The 17,547-nt window shown below is 50.8% G+C and overlaps 5 protein-coding genes across 5 annotated transcripts; 3 read left to right on the top strand and 2 right to left on the bottom strand.

Annotated features, from left to right (window-relative positions):
- Positions 1-1,150: 1,150 nt before the first annotated feature.
- BJY04DRAFT_212921 (uncharacterized protein) lies at positions 1,151-4,393 on the bottom strand (the record flags this gene model as incomplete). Its single annotated transcript, XM_073714732.1, has 5 exons — positions 1,151-1,997; positions 2,058-2,755; positions 2,817-2,841; positions 2,894-3,705; positions 3,758-4,393. The coding sequence occupies 5 exons, from the start codon at positions 4,391-4,393 to the stop codon at positions 1,151-1,153; spliced, it is 3,018 nt and encodes a 1,005-aa protein (XP_073576767.1).
- A 1,999-nt stretch (positions 4,394-6,392) lies between these two features.
- On the top strand, positions 6,393-9,182 carry BJY04DRAFT_176901 (putative DUF21 and CBS domain protein (Mam3)). The gene is made up of 6 exons (XM_073709538.1): positions 6,393-6,758; positions 6,842-7,058; positions 7,117-7,786; positions 7,850-8,773; positions 8,827-8,938; positions 8,984-9,182. Exons 1-6 carry the CDS (start codon positions 6,507-6,509, stop codon positions 9,176-9,178), a joined length of 2,370 nt encoding a protein of 789 aa, XP_073576766.1. The 5' UTR covers positions 6,393-6,506; the 3' UTR covers positions 9,179-9,182.
- Positions 9,183-9,411: 229 nt separating this feature from the next.
- On the bottom strand, positions 9,412-11,204 carry BJY04DRAFT_176897 (putative C2H2 finger domain protein). Its single transcript, XM_073709537.1, has 3 exons — positions 10,885-11,204; positions 9,621-10,821; positions 9,412-9,565 (listed from the first exon to the last, which is right to left on the bottom strand). Exons 1-3 carry the CDS (start codon positions 10,974-10,976, stop codon positions 9,548-9,550), a joined length of 1,311 nt encoding a protein of 436 aa, XP_073576765.1. The 5' UTR covers positions 10,977-11,204; the 3' UTR covers positions 9,412-9,547.
- Positions 11,205-11,401: 197 nt separating this feature from the next.
- BJY04DRAFT_44145 (uncharacterized protein) lies at positions 11,402-12,820 on the top strand. Its single transcript, XM_073720395.1, has 2 exons — positions 11,402-11,912; positions 11,970-12,820. Exons 1-2 carry the CDS (start codon positions 11,784-11,786, stop codon positions 12,693-12,695), a joined length of 855 nt encoding a protein of 284 aa, XP_073576764.1. The 5' UTR covers positions 11,402-11,783; the 3' UTR covers positions 12,696-12,820.
- Positions 12,821-12,972: 152 nt separating this feature from the next.
- On the top strand, positions 12,973-17,499 carry BJY04DRAFT_176895 (HECT domain protein). The gene is made up of 3 exons (XM_073709536.1): positions 12,973-13,435; positions 13,504-17,191; positions 17,240-17,499. The coding sequence occupies exons 1-3, from the start codon at positions 13,233-13,235 to the stop codon at positions 17,360-17,362; spliced, it is 4,014 nt and encodes a 1,337-aa protein (XP_073576763.1). The 5' UTR covers positions 12,973-13,232; the 3' UTR covers positions 17,363-17,499.
- The last annotated feature ends 48 nt before the right edge of the window (positions 17,500-17,547 follow it).

Below are 17,547 nucleotides of genomic sequence, written 5' to 3'. Positions count from 1 at the left end.
TTCCTTTTCTCTCCTACTCTGCCTAGCTTATTACGGTCTCTCTCGCCCAATCAGGCCCCATCGTGGTGGACTACCACGCGCCTAGTACAAGGTACGGAGAGTTTCAGGGCATGCAAAGAGTCCGGGCGGTCGCTCAGACTTCCTCGCATCATAAATACTACGCGAAGTAGCCAATATCACGAAAGGCCGAAACACTGTAGATTCTCTCCGGAAACAAACTTGTCGTTACTATAGCATCGTCTCGTAGTCAGGTACGTAGGTTGCTAGTGAGTAGGCATGTTCGAGAGATGTTTCTCCGATTTGAATCGTATGCGAATGTTGATATAGGATCTGCATTTTGATCTGACGTGAATAAGCTGGGTTTCAACGAGAGCCATTTGAAGGATAAGTGAGAGTATTCCTTTTCAAAGACCGCCGGTCGTTCCGGAGACTAAGGGATGCTTTGGCACTGAGGTGGGTGTACGCTGTTGCTTTTTGGAAGCCACAGACAGAGGACGGCGGATGAGAAACAGATTTACTAGGAAGAGTGCACAAAGAAGTAATAACAAGTCATTGAAGTTTAATCGTACATGTGAGAGCAATAAAACCGCCCAATCCTGAGATCCTCAAACTCCTTTGAAATAACTAAATAACTAACAAATATCCTTCCCTATGGGTATCATGTCCCTCCCGCCATCAAGCTTTCCATCAATTCATTATCGTGAGATCGTGATCATCAAGTCATGCGTGGTATCCTTGACACAAGAGAGCGCCTTGCGCTGATCCACCTGCACCGTGGTTCAACGTCCAGTTGTTGTTCGAGCTTTTAGCACCGACACATTTCCTTCTTCATTCAACCCATTTCCACCAACACCGAGCTTTCAACAAGACCAACGAGAGAGCCTTCCACCTCACTTTTTCTTTGGGGGCATCCGCAACGCTGAACTAGGCGGTGCGAATCGGCGCATGGGAGGAGCAGCCATGTTCGCATTTGACAACGAAGTTTGGAGCTTCTTGTTGTCTTCCGCGAGCTGGGAGCGCTCTTTCTGCCAATTGATGCGGTCCTCGTCTCGCTCCCGGCGCTCCTTTTGCAACACGGCATCCAGCTTGATGAGCTTCTCCAGAGGCCTGCGTCATTTGGTACTCCAAGACGCCCATTAGTCTGAACGAGCTAACTTTGCAGATTGTCGATCATCATTGTCTTCTCAGAGAGCTCGACCTGGCATTTTGCGAGCGCCGTTGCGATGGATCCAGTGTGATCTTGCCTTTTCAGCCGTTCCTGGAGCGTGTTGATGGTCTGTTCAGCTTGAGCGATCTGCTGGTCGCGGGTGTTGATGTCCTCCTTAGCTTCCTCGAGACGGTGTCGAATTTCGTCGACTTCCTGAGGGTCTGAAGCCTGCGCCATGGGCGTGTCCCGTTCATTCTGCGCGGCTGCCTCCAGCTTCTCGATTCTCTTCGTCATCTCCCGGATAGCCGATCTGGCAGCATCTGCGCGACCGGAGCTGCGGGTCAAGTCATTTGTGGCCATGCGAAGCTTCCGCTCAAGGTCCACAATGTTGTTTTCCAGTTGACGGCGGAGCGCAGCAGCCTCCTCGCCCTGATTGATCAAGGACTTGTTATAGGCTTCTTGCATGTCCTGTAGGGCTAGCTGCTTGTGGTCGACATTCTTAGGCTGGGCTTTGGCGAGAAGACCCTGGCCAACACCCTCGCTCGGACCGGCAGCTTGTTCCAATTCGAGCTCTAACTCCAAGTCCTGGATCCGGTGGGTGAGTTCTTGGGCCGTTCGCTCGCCGTCCTTGACATCTTGCTCCAGGCGCTGGATTGCCAGCTCGAGCATCACATTCTCATCCTTCACTTTATGATTAGTTTTGTTGAGATTCTCAATGATGCGATCCTTTTCGTGACACATCCGTTCGAATCTCTCAACGTTGACGTTAGCTTGATTCAACTGCTGGGTTGCTTGATCTAGCTGATGCCCGAGTTTCTGCAGTTCCTGTTCGCCGAGCTCGAGTTCGTGGCTGAAGCCTGCATAGCTGCTGTGTGTATCCTCGTTCCGCTTCATCTCCTGTGCCAGCTACTGCTGGAGGTTGGTAACCTGCGTCTGCAAAACTTCCTGCTGCTGAGACTGCGAGTGGAGCTTCTGTGCGAGGGTGTCTCGTTCGTGTCTTAGCCCATCCTTAGCCAGATACTGTTCCTGGATCTGAAGCGCGAGTTGGGACTTTTCTGCCTTGAGTGCTTCCTTCTCCTGGTCTGCCTCGCTCACTCGTCCCATGAGTGTTCCATTCGCGCTCATCATCTCGGCAACGGCCTTCTGCTCCTCTAGAAGTTCTTCGGCCAGTTTGGTCTTTGCCTCAGTTTCTTTCGCGAGGTCTTCCACCAGCTGGGCCTTTGCCAAAGGTTCGTCGTGGAACTTGGCTTGGAGACTGTCAACTTGCTTCAAGGCATCCTGAGCTCTCTTATGCTCGAACTCAAGTGACACCTTCATCTTCGCGTTCTCGGCTGTGAGGTCTTCCATGAGCTCTAGCTGCTCTTCCAGCCTGGCTTGCTCTGACGCCGCTTCTTTCTTCCCGAGATCCTCATTTGCCGTGGCCTGTTCAGCAAGCCGGGCTTTGAGCTCCGTGTTCTCGATCTGTAGGGAAGTAGTAGACGGCGTCTTCGCAAGCTCAGCCTCGAGACTGTTGACCTTGCTCTTCAGGGTCTTCTCCGCCGCCTGTGCGCTCTCCAGCTTTGACTCAAGGGTACCGATCTTGTTGACCAGATCCCCGGTCTCTTTCTGCTGTGAAGGGGCGTCGTCGGGGAGTGGGTGGGCTTGTCCGGGCTGTAACTTCGCCACGGACGATGACAGTAACTTCGTCATCGACGCTTCCAGAGGTTTAGTCTCGGTCTCGGTAGGAAGAGCTGTCCCGGCTGTAACTTCGCGGGGACTTCGGATAGCGACATCATGGCCATCTGAGCCTCAAGAGACGGAATGGTAAGCGGATTGAGTGGGAATGTGTGTGTGTCGGTGGTCAGTGGAACGGTAGGCGCGGTAAATGTCTCAAGGGCTGGCTTCGACAGTACGCTTGCTGCTGATATAACCGGCAGTGACTTTACCATCTCGGACACGACAGGAGCCTGCACGGCGAGGGAGGTCTGCCCCAGCAGTGACTTCGCGGGGACAGTAGATGACAGTGACTTCGTCATCTTGGACTTTGGGGTTGAAGTCTTGGTCTTTCGCTGAGCCGCCTTCAGCTTGGACTCAAGGTCTGCAATTCTCGTCAGGAACCTTCCCTCTGCCTGCGTGTGCTCGTCGGTCTTTTTCTGCAAGCTACTCTCGAGATCCCATATCTTTTTTCTCAGCTGCATGGCTTGAGTCTTAGCGTTGCCTTCAACCAGGTTCCAACATCGGCGAGCATGGCGAAGGTCACCTTCAGACTTGATGATCCTCATTCGGAAGTTTCGGAACTCTTCATACACCCGGCCACGGTCCTCTCGCACTGCGATCAGTTCGTTGTTTTTTTGGTCGTACTTCTCCCAGGTATCTAGTGCAAACTTCTTCGCTGCTTCAAGATCGGCCTTTTGCTTCTCGATGGTATTTCTGTATGTCGTGATCTCAGCGCGAGAGGCGGGCGTGGGTTGAGGAGACTCTGGCTTTCCCGGGACAGGTACGGGTTTTGCGGGCCCGCTCGCTGGCTCGTTTGCCTCGTCGGCAGGTGGAGGTGAAGGTCGGTATGAGATCTCGACTCGCTCGAAGGTGTTGACGACAGTGGTATACCAGCATCCAAAGAAAGATGGGGACAGCAATGAGAACGGCGATGGCAACGACAGCCTTCAAGTGCGGGATATTCATCCCCTGAAACCATTCGGTGTACCAGTAGTCAATATCATAGATGATGACCTCAAGCTCCGTCTGGGCAATGAGGTACTGGTTACAGAGCCAGGGGTAGAGACCATGAACAGCGAAGATGTACAGGAGGCAGGTCAAGCTAATGCGGACGAGGGTGAGCTCAGAACGAGATCGGGGTAGGTAAAAAGAGATGAGAGAAGAAATAATACGTCCGGGCAAGCTCTGTGCTACTACCATGGCCACTGAGGACTCGATCATGGAGTACACATTGCGGGCATCGGAGGAGGAGCGTATGCCAGCAATTTGACAGAACAGAGAGTAAAGAGTAGATAGGAAGACAGACAGAACACTATGATTGTGCTTGGATACAAAGAGGGTAACAGAGAAAAGAGAATCCCAGCAGCAGAAAACGAGAGTAAGAAGGATGAGAAGGATGAAGACAACACAGCCTCCCCACATGAGGTCAGCAAACTCGATGATGTCGAACAGGTAGTTAAAGATAGCATCTAGGAGTTGGATGCCAAAGTTAGGACGATCATGGTCTTCCATGTCTCCGTAGAGAAAGAGCCTATCCAGCTCGAAAGTCATTGTGTTATGGCTTCCGGATCTGGCGGCGATGAGGGTAAAAGGTGATGTTCACGATGGAGGTGTTAAAAGATGAGATGAGGAGATGAAGTGTCAATGAATAAAGGAAGCTTTGATAAGAAGGAGAGGTTCTTTCGAAAGATCTTTTTGACTCAAGGTGTATGAAGATGTTCGAAAGAGCAGGGGAGAGAATTGCAAGAAGGAAGAAATCGAGAAGGAGGAGGAGCAGAGAAGTTCTTCCTTTTATAACACTGCAAGCACTGAATTCGAAGTTGAGTCTGTGGGCTACTGCATATTCACTCTGAATAAACCTGTGAATGTGACTACATTGTTAATGGCTACGAAGTGCCCTAACCTGCGCACATTTCCTATTCGGGTGAAACATGAGGGTATATTCGGCCGCAGTGAATGTCAGCCCCCAACAAGCTATTCTCATTGGTGGAAACTTGGGACTCGAGCATTTGCAGGTGTCGGTTGACGCCAGGTTGACGTTTTCGAAATAGATGGTGTGAGTCAGGCCCTCGAGGACTCGAGGGATCTTTGAAGCAGCTTAGGGGCAACACAACGCAAACAGGATTCTCTGCTCAGGCACCGGCCAGGACAAGTGCTACAGCCTACGAGTGTCTCTCTATTGCTGAACAGACAATAGACTAGATGATGTTTTCGAGGATGTTGTAGATGTTATTGACTGTGTTCATTCACCGCGGGGCAAATGCACCGCTTCCATCGCAGGGTACTCGATTGTGCAATGCTATATTCTACTACAGCGACGAGGGCAAACGGGCTAGCAGAGGACATCTGTCAGGAAATGTATGCTATCGACTTCGGTTTGTTCAACCTACACTGAACATCATGTCATAACAGACCCGACTCTTTCCATGTGTTCCCTTGGACAGTTTTACTGGTTGCGGGGGGTAGTTTCGCTGCATAAGTGAGATCGTAACGAGCCCAATACAGGCTACAACTGGCTTGGATGCAAATAGTGACCGCTGCATAGGCTGGCCTTGAAAGGTAGTATAGATCGATATACTCCGCGGGACTAAATTAGCACAGCACCCCAATTCCAGAATGCGTTTAGAGAGTAGCATATCCATCCCCATTGAATGAACTGATTACATGACTAAAATGAAAGTCCCTCCTGACGAACATAGTTCATTCACCCGCTGAGACGTCACCATTGGGTGAATATTCTACACCGCGGGATACTAGGGCCTAAATCACGGCCGCTCAAAGCTTGATAGAGTAAGAGTCAAACCCCTCCAGCATGGTCAACATCTTGGTGTGGATCTGCTGAAAATTTTCAAGCCGGGGACGGGAGCCCATCCGGGCCAGTAGTCGCGTGAGGCTTGAGCAGCATTTCCCGAATGCTTAAGTTGTTGTCTTTGTTGTCTTTGTTGTTATGGAGGTAGATAGATGTGTTCACCACAAATGCCAGCTTCACGATGAGTATCATGGCATAAGAGCATATCGCGCCCCATCAGGCGTGTTGCCGGACATTCCCAATCCTCGCCCTCAAGATTCAAGAAGACACCCGCGGAAAAAGAATCCTCTTAGAAGTGAAAAGTGAAGTTGAAGCTGTGTGGATTGTGGATCTTCGTTCTTCAGAGCCAGCCGACCTCAACTGGCTGCACTAACCGAATCTGGACTAAAGGCTAAGCTAGCTTGTATCGTAATCGTATTGTGTAACGGAGAGGTAATGCTGCAGCCTCAGGCATTAGACTCTCCCCTCGCATTGAATTTGAGACTGGTAACAGCGCAGGAGGAGGTGCTCTCAACTTGGAACGAGCTGACGATCGCGAACGAATTCCAATTTGCTGAATCCTTCATCTCCAACATCAGGGGCCCCTAACTGCAACCCCTCTTGTCAATTATCCTAATATTTCTCCGTTGGCTGCGGTATTTGCCTCGCCCATTATTTCTTCTTGTAAGTTGAACCGGGCAAGCCAACGTCATTCGCTCGACTCCCTCGTGCTGCATTAATTACGCCACTAGTCTAGCCTCACCTCCTTGGCCGCGAACTGGAGCTCCAGAATGTCCCTCTACTTCTAGTCCTCACTCTCTCGTCGTCGCCTCTTGTCTTTTCTCTCTTTCTTTCTTTCCTTCCTTTCCATCGGTGATGGCCACACTTGCCAATCGCTCCCTGGCCATACGGCCCATTGCTCTCGGCCTGGGCAAACTGTTCATGCTCTCGCTCTCCTCACTCGTTTCTGCCGCCCCAACTCCCCATCTACTTGCTCCCCGAGGCCATTCCCATGTCGAACCACTTTCTGCCGATGATGCCAGTTTATGGCTATATCTTAGCGTCGCTGCGGCGCTCGTTTTGTCTGGCGGGGCGTTTGCCGGTTTGACAATTGCTCTCATGGGCCAGGTACGCTCTCTGTTTCTCTCTCCCAGTGTCATGCTCAATTGAGTGCTCCTCACTAATTATCCGGTCTTATCGATAACCTACAGGATGAAGTCTATCTCCAAGTCATTCAAACATCAGGCGATAGCCCCTCCGAACGGAAAAACGCCGGCAGCGTATTACGACTTCTGAAACGTGGAAAGCATTGGGTGCTAGTGACGCTTCTACTCAGCAACGTGATTACAAATGAGACACTGCCCATTGTACTTGATCGATCGCTGGGCGGAGGATGGCCTGCTATCCTAGGCAGCACTGTCTTGATCGGTAAATAAACCCTACCGCTTGTTAGAAACTTGCTTACTCGTTTTGTGAACCTACTCAGTCATCTTCGGTGAAATTGTACCCCAGTCAATTTGCGTTCGCTACGGTCTGCCTATCGGTGCTTGGATGGCTCCGTGCGTTCTGGCTCTGATGTATATCATGGCTCCTGTTGCGTGGCCAGTCGCGAAATTGCTCGACAAATTGCTCGGGGAGGACCACGGAACCATATACAAAAAGGCGGGGCTGAAGACGCTCGTAACCCTTCACAAGACATTGGGCGAAGCGGGTGAACAATTGAACTCTGATGAAGTCACTATCATCAGCGCTGTTCTGGATCTCAAGGAGAAGTCCGTCGGGACCATCATGACTCCGATGGACGATGTCTTCACCATGTCGGCTGATACCATCCTTGACGAGCCTACGATGGACATCATTCTCTCTCAAGGGTACTCCCGGATTCCCATTCATGCCCCCGAGAACCCAAGGAACTTTATCGGCATGTTATTAGTCAAAATGCTGATCACGTACGATCCGGAGGACTGCAAACCAGTCAGTTGCTTTGCCTTGGCCACATTACCGGAAACCCGTCCTGAGACAAGTTGTCTGGACATTGTCAACTTCTTCCAGGAAGGAAAGTCGCATATGGTTCTCGTTTCAGAGTATCCTGGTGAAGACCGCGGGGCTCTGGGCGTGGTCACTCTTGAAGACGTGATTGAGGAATTGATTGGCGAGTACGTGTTGTTGGGACCCCCAATCGTTTATCAACTGAAAGCTAACTTGTTGTTGCTTTGTAGGGAAATTATTGACGAGTCTGATGTATTTGTGGATGTCCACAAGGCTATTCGCCGCATGGCCCCGGCTCCTTACTCTCGTGTCCCTAAAGGTCGTTTTGTAGAGGAACCTCCAACTCTTCCTGCTCAAGGGCCTCTGGTGGATCTGGGTGGTGATTCTCCTGCTACAACCGGCCATACCCGTCAGACCAGCCGCGGAGCTACGCGTCGGCGAAGCTCTGTAGAAGCTCCCCTTCCGCGCTTCCATCTACGTCGGTCACAAGGTGACAAAGATGCAGATGGTAATGACGCACTCATCCGCCTAGGAGCCACGGACGAGATTCGTGAACATTTAAAGCATCTTGGTCCTTCCAACTTGGCTAGCCGACCGCGTCAAACTCGCTATCAGAATGTGAAGATCAAGCGTGGAAGCGCTTCGCCCTCGCGCTCGGGACAGACTGATATTGATTCCATGGTGGATACCCACGCCCGCCGCCCATCAGCTGGGCTTCCTGCTGCGTCTGACACCACCGCATTCACTTCGAGCGGGCTCAATCCAAGAGACGGTGTTCATGCTTTGCATATGAGTAACATCAATCGTGCATCTCCTGACTCATTCCAAAAGAACGGTACCACTGTGTCGATTCCTGAACAGGTGATGGAAGAGCAAGACAGCGCACCTCAATCTGCACATAGCCACCGCAGTAGATCAGCCTATTCTCCTGGAGAAGATACAGCGTTTGGCGGCAGTTACATTCATCAAGGTCCCGCACGCAGCGGCAGTATTACGGAGCATATTGTCGATGTCAATGGGATACGAAAGGTTGTCCTCCATACCACTAGCAGCAACAGCTCGTCGGAAGCTGAAGGACAGTCGTCCAAATTCCCAGTCCGCCAAGGCAGCGAGGTAGTAGACTTGGACGACACGGACACCAACCACGCAGACAAGTCAAAAAAGAAGCGCCGCCGTCGCAGACACAAGAAAACACCGAGCGAGGAAGAGAGACCCCTATTACCTTGACCCACCCGTCCCCTTCCATTTTCTTATCCTTATATACTATTCTTATCTGCCGGTCAGAGTCCCCTTTTTCCCTACCAGCGTCGACGCGCTGTGTGAGTACTCTTATAAACCTATTTCATGTGCCTGGCGCTGTTCAGTCCGCCACTATCCTGTGCATTTCCATTGCGCTTTTCCTTTCGCGGTACATTATTATTTCACATCTTGTCGTGCCGAATCTAGACCTGGCGACCTTTTCCTTGTGTTTGGCTCGCTCTTTCTTCGAGTCACTTACAACTCGCTCCATATCAATGAACAATCAAAAGATATATTTAATGTGCGCTTGCTTCTCTTGAATACGAGTATTTGACCCTAAAAAAGGGGTTCATACATAAGACAAGGGTGTTGTGGTGCTATCGATTCAACATATTGACACGCCCTTAAGTTGTAGGAGCTATGTATATATTTCTCCAACTTCCGTCTACCTGGCTACTGAGCGTCGCATACCTACTGTCATGACATACGTGCCATGTACCATATTACGCCACAATTCTAACGCCTACTGTGCCTAAGCTTAGATCTCCGAAAATACCGAAAGTCTAATCTTGATTTGTTGGGTATGACCAGACTCAAACTATCTTCGTCAATTCGTCAAAACTAAAATGCAATGCAGCTTTTCCCCACACGACTCCAAAAAGACCACCCAGTCCAGGCAAACGAGAAAACTACTGCAGCAAGGGATCCTAATATGCTGTTAGCTTGATAGGTATAAAATAGGAGGCTGGGTTCTCTGCTTACCCTGAAGTGTTTCTGGTTGTTGTTGGCCCGATTGACACGAGCTGTGTACCGCGCCTCTTGACGGATAGCGCGTTGCCGCTCCTTGCGCTCGGTCTCTACGACAGCGCGCTTTTCAACATCTCCGACACCAATCATGCCCGTGCCGCCGTTAGCACGGCTGATAAGAGCCCGATTAGCGTTGCGGCCGCGAGGCTTCTCCTCCTCCTCGATCTCTCCGTTCTCGATGGCGAGTTGTCGCTGGTACCTCTCCTCTGCTGTGGGATAATTGTGCAGGTTCTGGCGGAAGTAGCGTGCGAGAGAGCGGTGGCCGGCGGTGCGGCCAGAGGGGAGGTGGAGTTCGTATTCGGTTCTGTACACAGAGGGGCCGTTCTTGTAGTTTTCTTCGTCATCCTCGTCAACGGAAGAAGCGTCTGTCTCCCAGCCTTCTTCGTCGGCATCCGAGCTGGAGACCTTGACACCACCATCAACCATCTCAACAGACTCGTTGTCTTCGTCGTCGGAGTAGGTGCTTCGGAAGTCGTAGAATTGACCAATCTCAATTTGTTCGGCTTCTGATTCGAAGGCGATCATGCAGTGGCCCTTGTCTTTCATGTGTGTCCGGATGCCCTCTGGGCTGTTTTTGATGGAATGGCAGTAGATGCATTCTGAGTTCTCGTTGATTTTGCGCCAGAGGTAGTGGATAAGGCCTTCTAGGTTCGCGAGGTAAGATCGTTCGGGAATGAACATGCCGTGTGTCTTGAACATATGGTCGGTATTCTCTTCAACAGTTGAGGACTCATTGTTGCAGAATAGACAGTGGGCGGAAGACCATGAATCGGCATCAGCCAGTTCCTCATCCTCGTCCTCTTCCTTGATGGTCGCTTCCTTGAGACGCTCTGTGACATTCGCCACATCGGCCTCAGCATCACGGGACTTGTTGATCGGCTCCCCAAGCGAGAAAGTCGAACTCATCACAGACGAAGTGTCTTCGGCATTATCCCGGCTCAGACGGGCCTCGCGAGCCTTGTGCTTTGAGCTCTTCACATGGTTCTGGAATGAGTTTTCACTGTAGAAGGTCTTCTGGCAGGCGACGCAGCTCTTCTCGAATGAGGCTTTGGCGGCGGCGGCGGTAGTGGTGGCCTTGGCTGCAAGGACTTTCTCATTGAAGATTTCTTGGGAAACAGGGGGAAGGGAAGCGACACGACGTTTCATGTTATAAAGACTAAACAAGTAGTAAGTTAGCGAATTTCCTCGAGAAGGGGGGGTACGTCGGGCAGAAACATACTGCCAATCTGTGCGCATATGGTCGCGCTGGCCATCGCTGCTGCGGAAGGCAACAAAGCAGGTGTTGCAGGTGTAGGGGAGGTTTGAAGCCATGATCGCTTGCGGCTTGTCGTAGGGTTGGGAAAGTGATGTATAGACAGGTGATCAAGGCGGGGGTGAGGGCGATAAAAATTGAGCGGTTGCCTCACGAAGGATGTGCGGGTGGGCGTAGTCGGCAATAGAAGTAGCCGGTATGCTGAGTTCTGTCAGGTTCCAACAGTGACTCACGGACTCGAAAGGTGAAGGTTGCCACAAACAAGACAGTGCAAGTATCTGAACTCGACTCTCAGCGAAGATTCGATCCATCGATGATAATAATCATGCTCGATAATCAACTTCCGCACAAATTGACGACCTTACCTATCTAGGAATAGCTTGCATTGGTTATGACGTTCGCCCCTCACCAGAGACGCTAGGCCACTAGGGGCCTAGTACAATTCAAGCCCGACTGCAGGTGCCAGACGCTGTTTACTCTTCAAGTCCCAAGGTTGCTTATTTTGAAGTCTTGTAGAGCCCTCTCCTCCTGCTTTGTTGTGGCTTTGTTCCAGTTACTCTGTGACATTGGGTCTTAGGACTCCTTATCGGATACAATGAAACTCGAACCCGCGGTGACGAGTCTTTCTGACTGACTCTGGATGTCACAATGAAAACAGTCAAGTTTATGCCGCGTATCAAAGCGACAAGGAGGGCCGTGTTTTAAAGGGCCAGAGAACCCTACTGTTGTCGAGAATCTGCTAAATATATATATATATATATAAGTCCCCCCGAGTGCCTCTTCTTTTCTCTTCAATCTTGCTTGGAATCTATTGTTACCCCTAGACTCTATATAGTTATACTACAGGTACCTACGGAACTTTCAACATGTCCGGCAATCTTGACGCCAAGCACCTTGCAGTTCATGTGGCCTACTACCTCGACCAAGCCAATGTACCCAACATCTTATTCGGCTGGCTTGCTATGAGCCTTGCTGAGATTGATCGCACCTGTAAGGTAAGTGGATATTCCCCGATGTCCTTTATCCTAAATCTTGAACTAATTCCAAATTAGCAAGTCGACTTTGTGATCCGCGATGACATGATAGAAAGGGCCACTGAAGTGCTGCATGACCTAGAGATTATACCCTGCGCCAACTATCACTGCTCTGAACGGAATGTGGATCGATGCGCCACGGTTCCTGGGCGCTGGAGAGGTTTCGATCGCCGCATCATAGGCCGTTACCAGCCTGTTGCCGCTGAACATTTCCATCTAGAGAATGGTGAGTACGTGATCTCTCTGCATGCGAGATCTAGCCTTCTGTGGTGGCTGCCAGAACACCTCATGCCAGCAGGCCATCCTAGGGATGACCCAGACAACTTAGGCCCCCTCTTCCAGCATTCAAACAATCCACGGGCTTGGTCCCCGTATGGAACTCGCTCCTGGTGGGAGATCCACTACCCGGTCAGGCTTCTCACTAGAGACGCCTTCACGGAGGCCATCATATTTTTGATGTGCCGCGACATGGATAACCCTAATCTGCTTGATGAAACATGGAACAGGATGCTGTGGTGGCTGGCCATTACAGAACAAATGGAATTGCGTGAATATGAGACAGGTGAAAGAAATCTCATTGGGACGTTTCAGGCTTTCTGGGAAAGCTATGTCGCGGCTAACTACTATAACCCGCCAGTTGAGCTCGACGAAGCGGTGCGCCACGAAGCAGGGAGGAGATCGGCCCGTCAACTCAGGCTTCTTAGCGAAGTAATGAGAAGCCACGGCCTGCTCGGGCTTCCTTGAAGTGGTTTTTCTTTCAACATTGGCTTCAACACAAGCGCTCCTTTGGAGAGATCTACGTTCGTTCCATCGTGAGTCTGCTTTTTTTGTTATCTTTCTGTCTCGAGTTAATTAGATTACAATCTGAGTTGTTACTCTGATTCTTCTACAATAAAAGTAAAATCAAATAAAGCACTGCCCAAAGCAGATGCATAGATTTAAGAACAATCATACAGTACGTATATAGTATGTATGTCGCAGTAGCGAACGATAACTAGGCAAACATGGTTATTGCCACGCGGCTGACTCGCCCGAGTCACGGGGTCCCACGCATCTCGGCGCGCGGTACCCTTGACGGTTGCGCTCATCAACTTATCGTGGAGGCGCTGCCCCAAAGACCGCCTGCACCTGTGTTTCGGTATCAGTTATAACATAACCCCTTCACTTTTTACCCCCCAGGCTTTTTATTCCCGTCACAATCTTCAAAGTTGAGCGACAGTTCGCTTCTATATTTGCATCGTTACACCCCAGTCACCGAACTATGCTACTCCGACCGAGAATATGACCAGGCTCCGCGGACCTTCCTTGAGCTCCTATGATGGTTCGCGAGGTGGCATGGAACGATCTCAGACTCACAGACCCAAACTTCTTCCAGGCGCTCCGGATGTCATCTCCCGCAACACTATCGATGTTTCAGACCCAGCTCAGGTTCTGTTGTGGTATCGTGATGAGCGCCGACGTCAATTCAATATCCTGGTGAGAAGGTAAGTACTCATTCTGTGCTGTCATTTCACGAGATAGTCGATGGGCGCTGACTATAAATTCTCACAAGGTACAAGAATCAACTCCTTTACGGATGCCAGAATTCGACTTGCCAAACGCCAACATGTGCCAGCTACCGGAAGAGGATGACGGAGGGCCCGTATCGACGTTACACTGAGCTGAGTGCCCGAACACTGGCTTGTTATCTAGCAAGTTTGGATAATGCCGAAAGTGGACTTTGTCATAGTTCGCCTCGTGTAACCTCTGAGCTGTCTGCCCAAGACCCAGCGCGCCGATTGAAACGTCGCAGCAGCAATGCACCACCTTCCGTCCAGTGCGCGACACGCGAGCGTTCGGATTACAATGTCCTGACAGATCGGTCTACAAGGGCTCCTCCCTACACCACTGACCCTATAAGCAATGAAAGCGGAGGATCACGATATCTTGAAGATGGCGTCGTGCGAAGGTCGTCCCGTGGATCCCGGAAACACACCATGACCTTACCACAGCCCAGCGATCTCCCTGCGCAGCGAATGAAGGACCCGAAGTCTTTCACCCAGAATTTATTCGATACACTGTCCCTCAGGATGATTGAATGGCTACCTCTTCGCCGGTCTCCTGGGTCGTTCGAGTTTGATCAGGGTCGCAAACACCTTCGAGAACCTCCTTCTTCCCCAAATTCGGACACTTGTCAAGCCCATATAGACTCAGATAAAGACCAACCGCATTACAAGCAGCGACAATATCAGACAAATCACGATGGCAATCCTCATACCCCTTCATCGCGCAGCACTGGTGGTCATACAACAGCAGTCGAACTGAAGCTACCCAATCAGCAGTTCAAACGGTTATCGCTTACGGATAATGAACTTCGGCGCTCAAACTCGAAATCAAGCCTAGAAGATAAATCGATAACTGACTTGAAACCGGCAAGGAAGCTCTCGGTCAGTGCGCATGCTAATGCGAACGTCGACGAATTTGTTGGCCTCCCTTCGCCCCCGGCGCTCAAACACCGGCCCCAGAAACACCGTGGACGAGCCACCATCGATGCAAATACAATTCGCTCACATGAGCAGTCAAAGAAGGGAAGGCGTGTCTCCTGGGATGGCGCAAAGACCTTGAATGATCATCAATCAACGCAGAAGCCAGCTTCTAGCGCCGAAACTAAGAGTGCGCTCGCATCGAATGGTCAACAATTAGTTGATCGGGGCAACAGTCTAGAACTGATACAGGATACAAGTTCTATACAATCACTGAGTCATCTTAATGACGAGATCATTGAGGGGTTGAAACAGATGCTTATACTTTCCGACGAAGAAGCCGAAAGGTGGAGAGATGAATTGGCCTGGATGGAAGCTAACGGCAGCTTTGAAGATTCTGATTGGCGAATCGCGACCCCGAGGCAGCGCGCGGTATTTACGTTCATTACTCAGAGTGTCTTCTACGCACTGGGGAGCACTGGGCAACTTCTACGCTCGTTTCGAGAAGACCCTCTTCGCACACATGAACACAGAGATGAACCGAAGCTCAATCTCCAGCAGCTGCAACCAGCCTTGCGCAAGCTTTTCTCCATTTGCCCTAAGGACATTGTCTTTCACAGCCTCTGGAACGCTTTGGAGGCACTATTCGTGCCGCCTAGAGAGCTACCAGGGTCTGGGAGGCTTTCTCGGCGTTCGTCTTACAACTCTACTTCTGCTTCAGCTCCGGTAATAATTCGCCGTGCTTCTGACGCACCCAGCCATCAGTATGTGAACGACGCCAATGCCGCGGATGTTGCGACTGTAGTTCTATTTGCATTGGCAAGCTCTCTGCCTCGAATCGATCCTTCTACGTGGAGTTGCATGGTCCTCATGCGGTCTACTGGCAATGTTGCAATGAGCGCAGTTATGGAGATGTTTCGCCTAAATGATGCTCAACTAGTGGTTGAAGCCACAGATGTTCTGGAACACGAGCTCGCTCTTCGGTTAGTTGATCGGCTGGTGCGAGCACTTACCGCACGGTTGGCATTCCACGAAATATCGAAGACCCGCCGTGGATACGCTCAGGAGACTATGAAACGCAAAAGCAGCGTTCTGGATACCTTTATTGAAACTCTCAGCCAGCATCACGATCTTGTCAGTGAGTCAGCCAACAATGGAGGCTCAAACATGCACTCGCCTAGTGCTCCAGCGATTATTACTGAGTGGCTACGAACACTATTCATGAAGAGCTGGGACGGCAATCCCGAAATTACTCGAAGCAGCTCAGTTGGAGGCACCGTGCAAATCCTATCCGTTCTGTACAGGGAACGAAACCGACTCGGTCTCGCGGCAGAAGACTTCCATACCCCATTCCTCTCAGAGCGTCTGGATCCCTTGGAGATGCCTGTGCAATGGATGGCACGAGTACCCAGCAATAAGACACTACATCTGTTGTCTTACTCGTTCCTGTTTCCTCCTTCCTCGCTGGTCATCTATTTCCGTGCTCTCAATTATTCTGCGATGTCCAAATACTATGAAGCGGCTATGACCACCACTAGGCACGTCACTCAGACTGCATTTGGCGCTATCGAAATACAAGATGATGTTGGACTTCTTGCTCGGATGAAAACCTCAATGACCACATACCTCGTGCTTGTTATCCGCCGAGATAGCATACTCACAGACGCGCTGAACCAAATTTGGCGACGCGAGCGACGAGAGCTTATGCGACCGCTCAAGGTCCAAATGGGTATGGATGAGGGTGAGGAAGGGCTTGATCATGGCGGCGTTCAGCAAGAATTTTTCCGGTTACTAATGGCTGAGGCTCTTGACCCATCCTACGGCATGTTCACGACGGATAACCGCACACGCATCTCATGGTTTCAGCCGTGCTCTTGGGAGCCCCTTTACAAGTTCGAGCTCCTAGGGCTATTAATGTCTCTTGCCGTTTACAACGGCTTGACTCTCCCCGTTAACCTCCCAACGGCCTTTTATCGAAAACTGTTAGGGCTCAAGGTGAAGAATTTGGAGCACATTCGAGATGGGTGGCCCGAACTTACCAAAGGTCTGGAGGAGCTACTACGATGGAGCGAAGGGGATGTTGGGGACATTTTCATGAGGACTTATGAGTTCGGCTTCGAGGCTTTTGGTCGCGTTGAAACGGTGGACATGGAAAAAGTTGACAGGGATGCGCCCTGGCCTCTTTCAACTCCTGCTCCGCAATCTGGTCGGACTGTACGCTACTCCCCATCTTGGTCTGATGTCCGTCGTTACACCGACCAAGCCAACCTTAGCCCGCCGTCATCTATGGCTGCTGAAACGGCCGACTCGCATGACGACACTCTCAAGTCTGGTATGAAGTCCATCCCCTTACCGTCCCCTACACCGCCAGTCGAAGAAGCTGCTTTAGTCACCAACGAGAACCGCAGTCGATTCGTCAAGGATTACATATTCTGGCTTACCGACAAATCGATCCGTCCACAATTCGAGGCTTTCGCGCAGGGGTTCTATACTTGCCTCGATCGGCCGGCCTTGTCCATTTTCACGCCCGAGGCTTTGAAGACTGTGGTTGAGGGCATCCAGGAGATTGATGTGTCACAGCTGGAACGACATGCCAGATACGAAGGTGGCTTCGGGCCTAGCAACCAGACGATTCGAGATTTCTGGAGCATTGTTCGCAGGTATTCTCCCGAGCAGAAGGCGCAACTGCTGGAGTTTGTCACGGCGAGCGATCGAGTGCCGGTAAATGGGATTGCAAGCATTATGTTTGTCATCCAGAAGAACGGCGTTGGTGATCTTGTAAGTTATACCCGCTCTGAGGCGTGACTCGGCTAACATAGGCCACAGCGCCTCCCTACCAGTCTGACGTGTTTCGGCCGACTTCTGCTACCGGAGTACTCATCGAAGAGTGTGCTTGAGGAAAAGCTCAGCAAGGCGTTGGAAAATGCGCAGGGATTTGGCGTTGCTTGAAGGGATACTTTAGCGTGGTGTCTATATAATTTTTTTTTGGTAATGTATATAGCTGGGTAATTCAGCGCTGGCTTTTGCCCTGTAGAGTTAGTAGTAGAGCCTTGTACAGTACAGTAGATGGACAAATTAATGCCAAGATAAATTGTCGTTGGCGGCCTCTGGGGAAGACTCCATTTTTTCCCATT

The sequence above is a fragment of the Aspergillus karnatakaensis genome (genome assembly GCF_047715665.1).
Source record: "Aspergillus karnatakaensis strain CBS 102800 unplaced genomic scaffold BJY04scaffold_2, whole genome shotgun sequence".
Classification (NCBI taxonomy): domain Eukaryota; kingdom Fungi; phylum Ascomycota; class Eurotiomycetes; order Eurotiales; family Aspergillaceae; genus Aspergillus; species Aspergillus karnatakaensis.
This window is presented reverse-complemented; position numbering and strand designations above follow the sequence as displayed.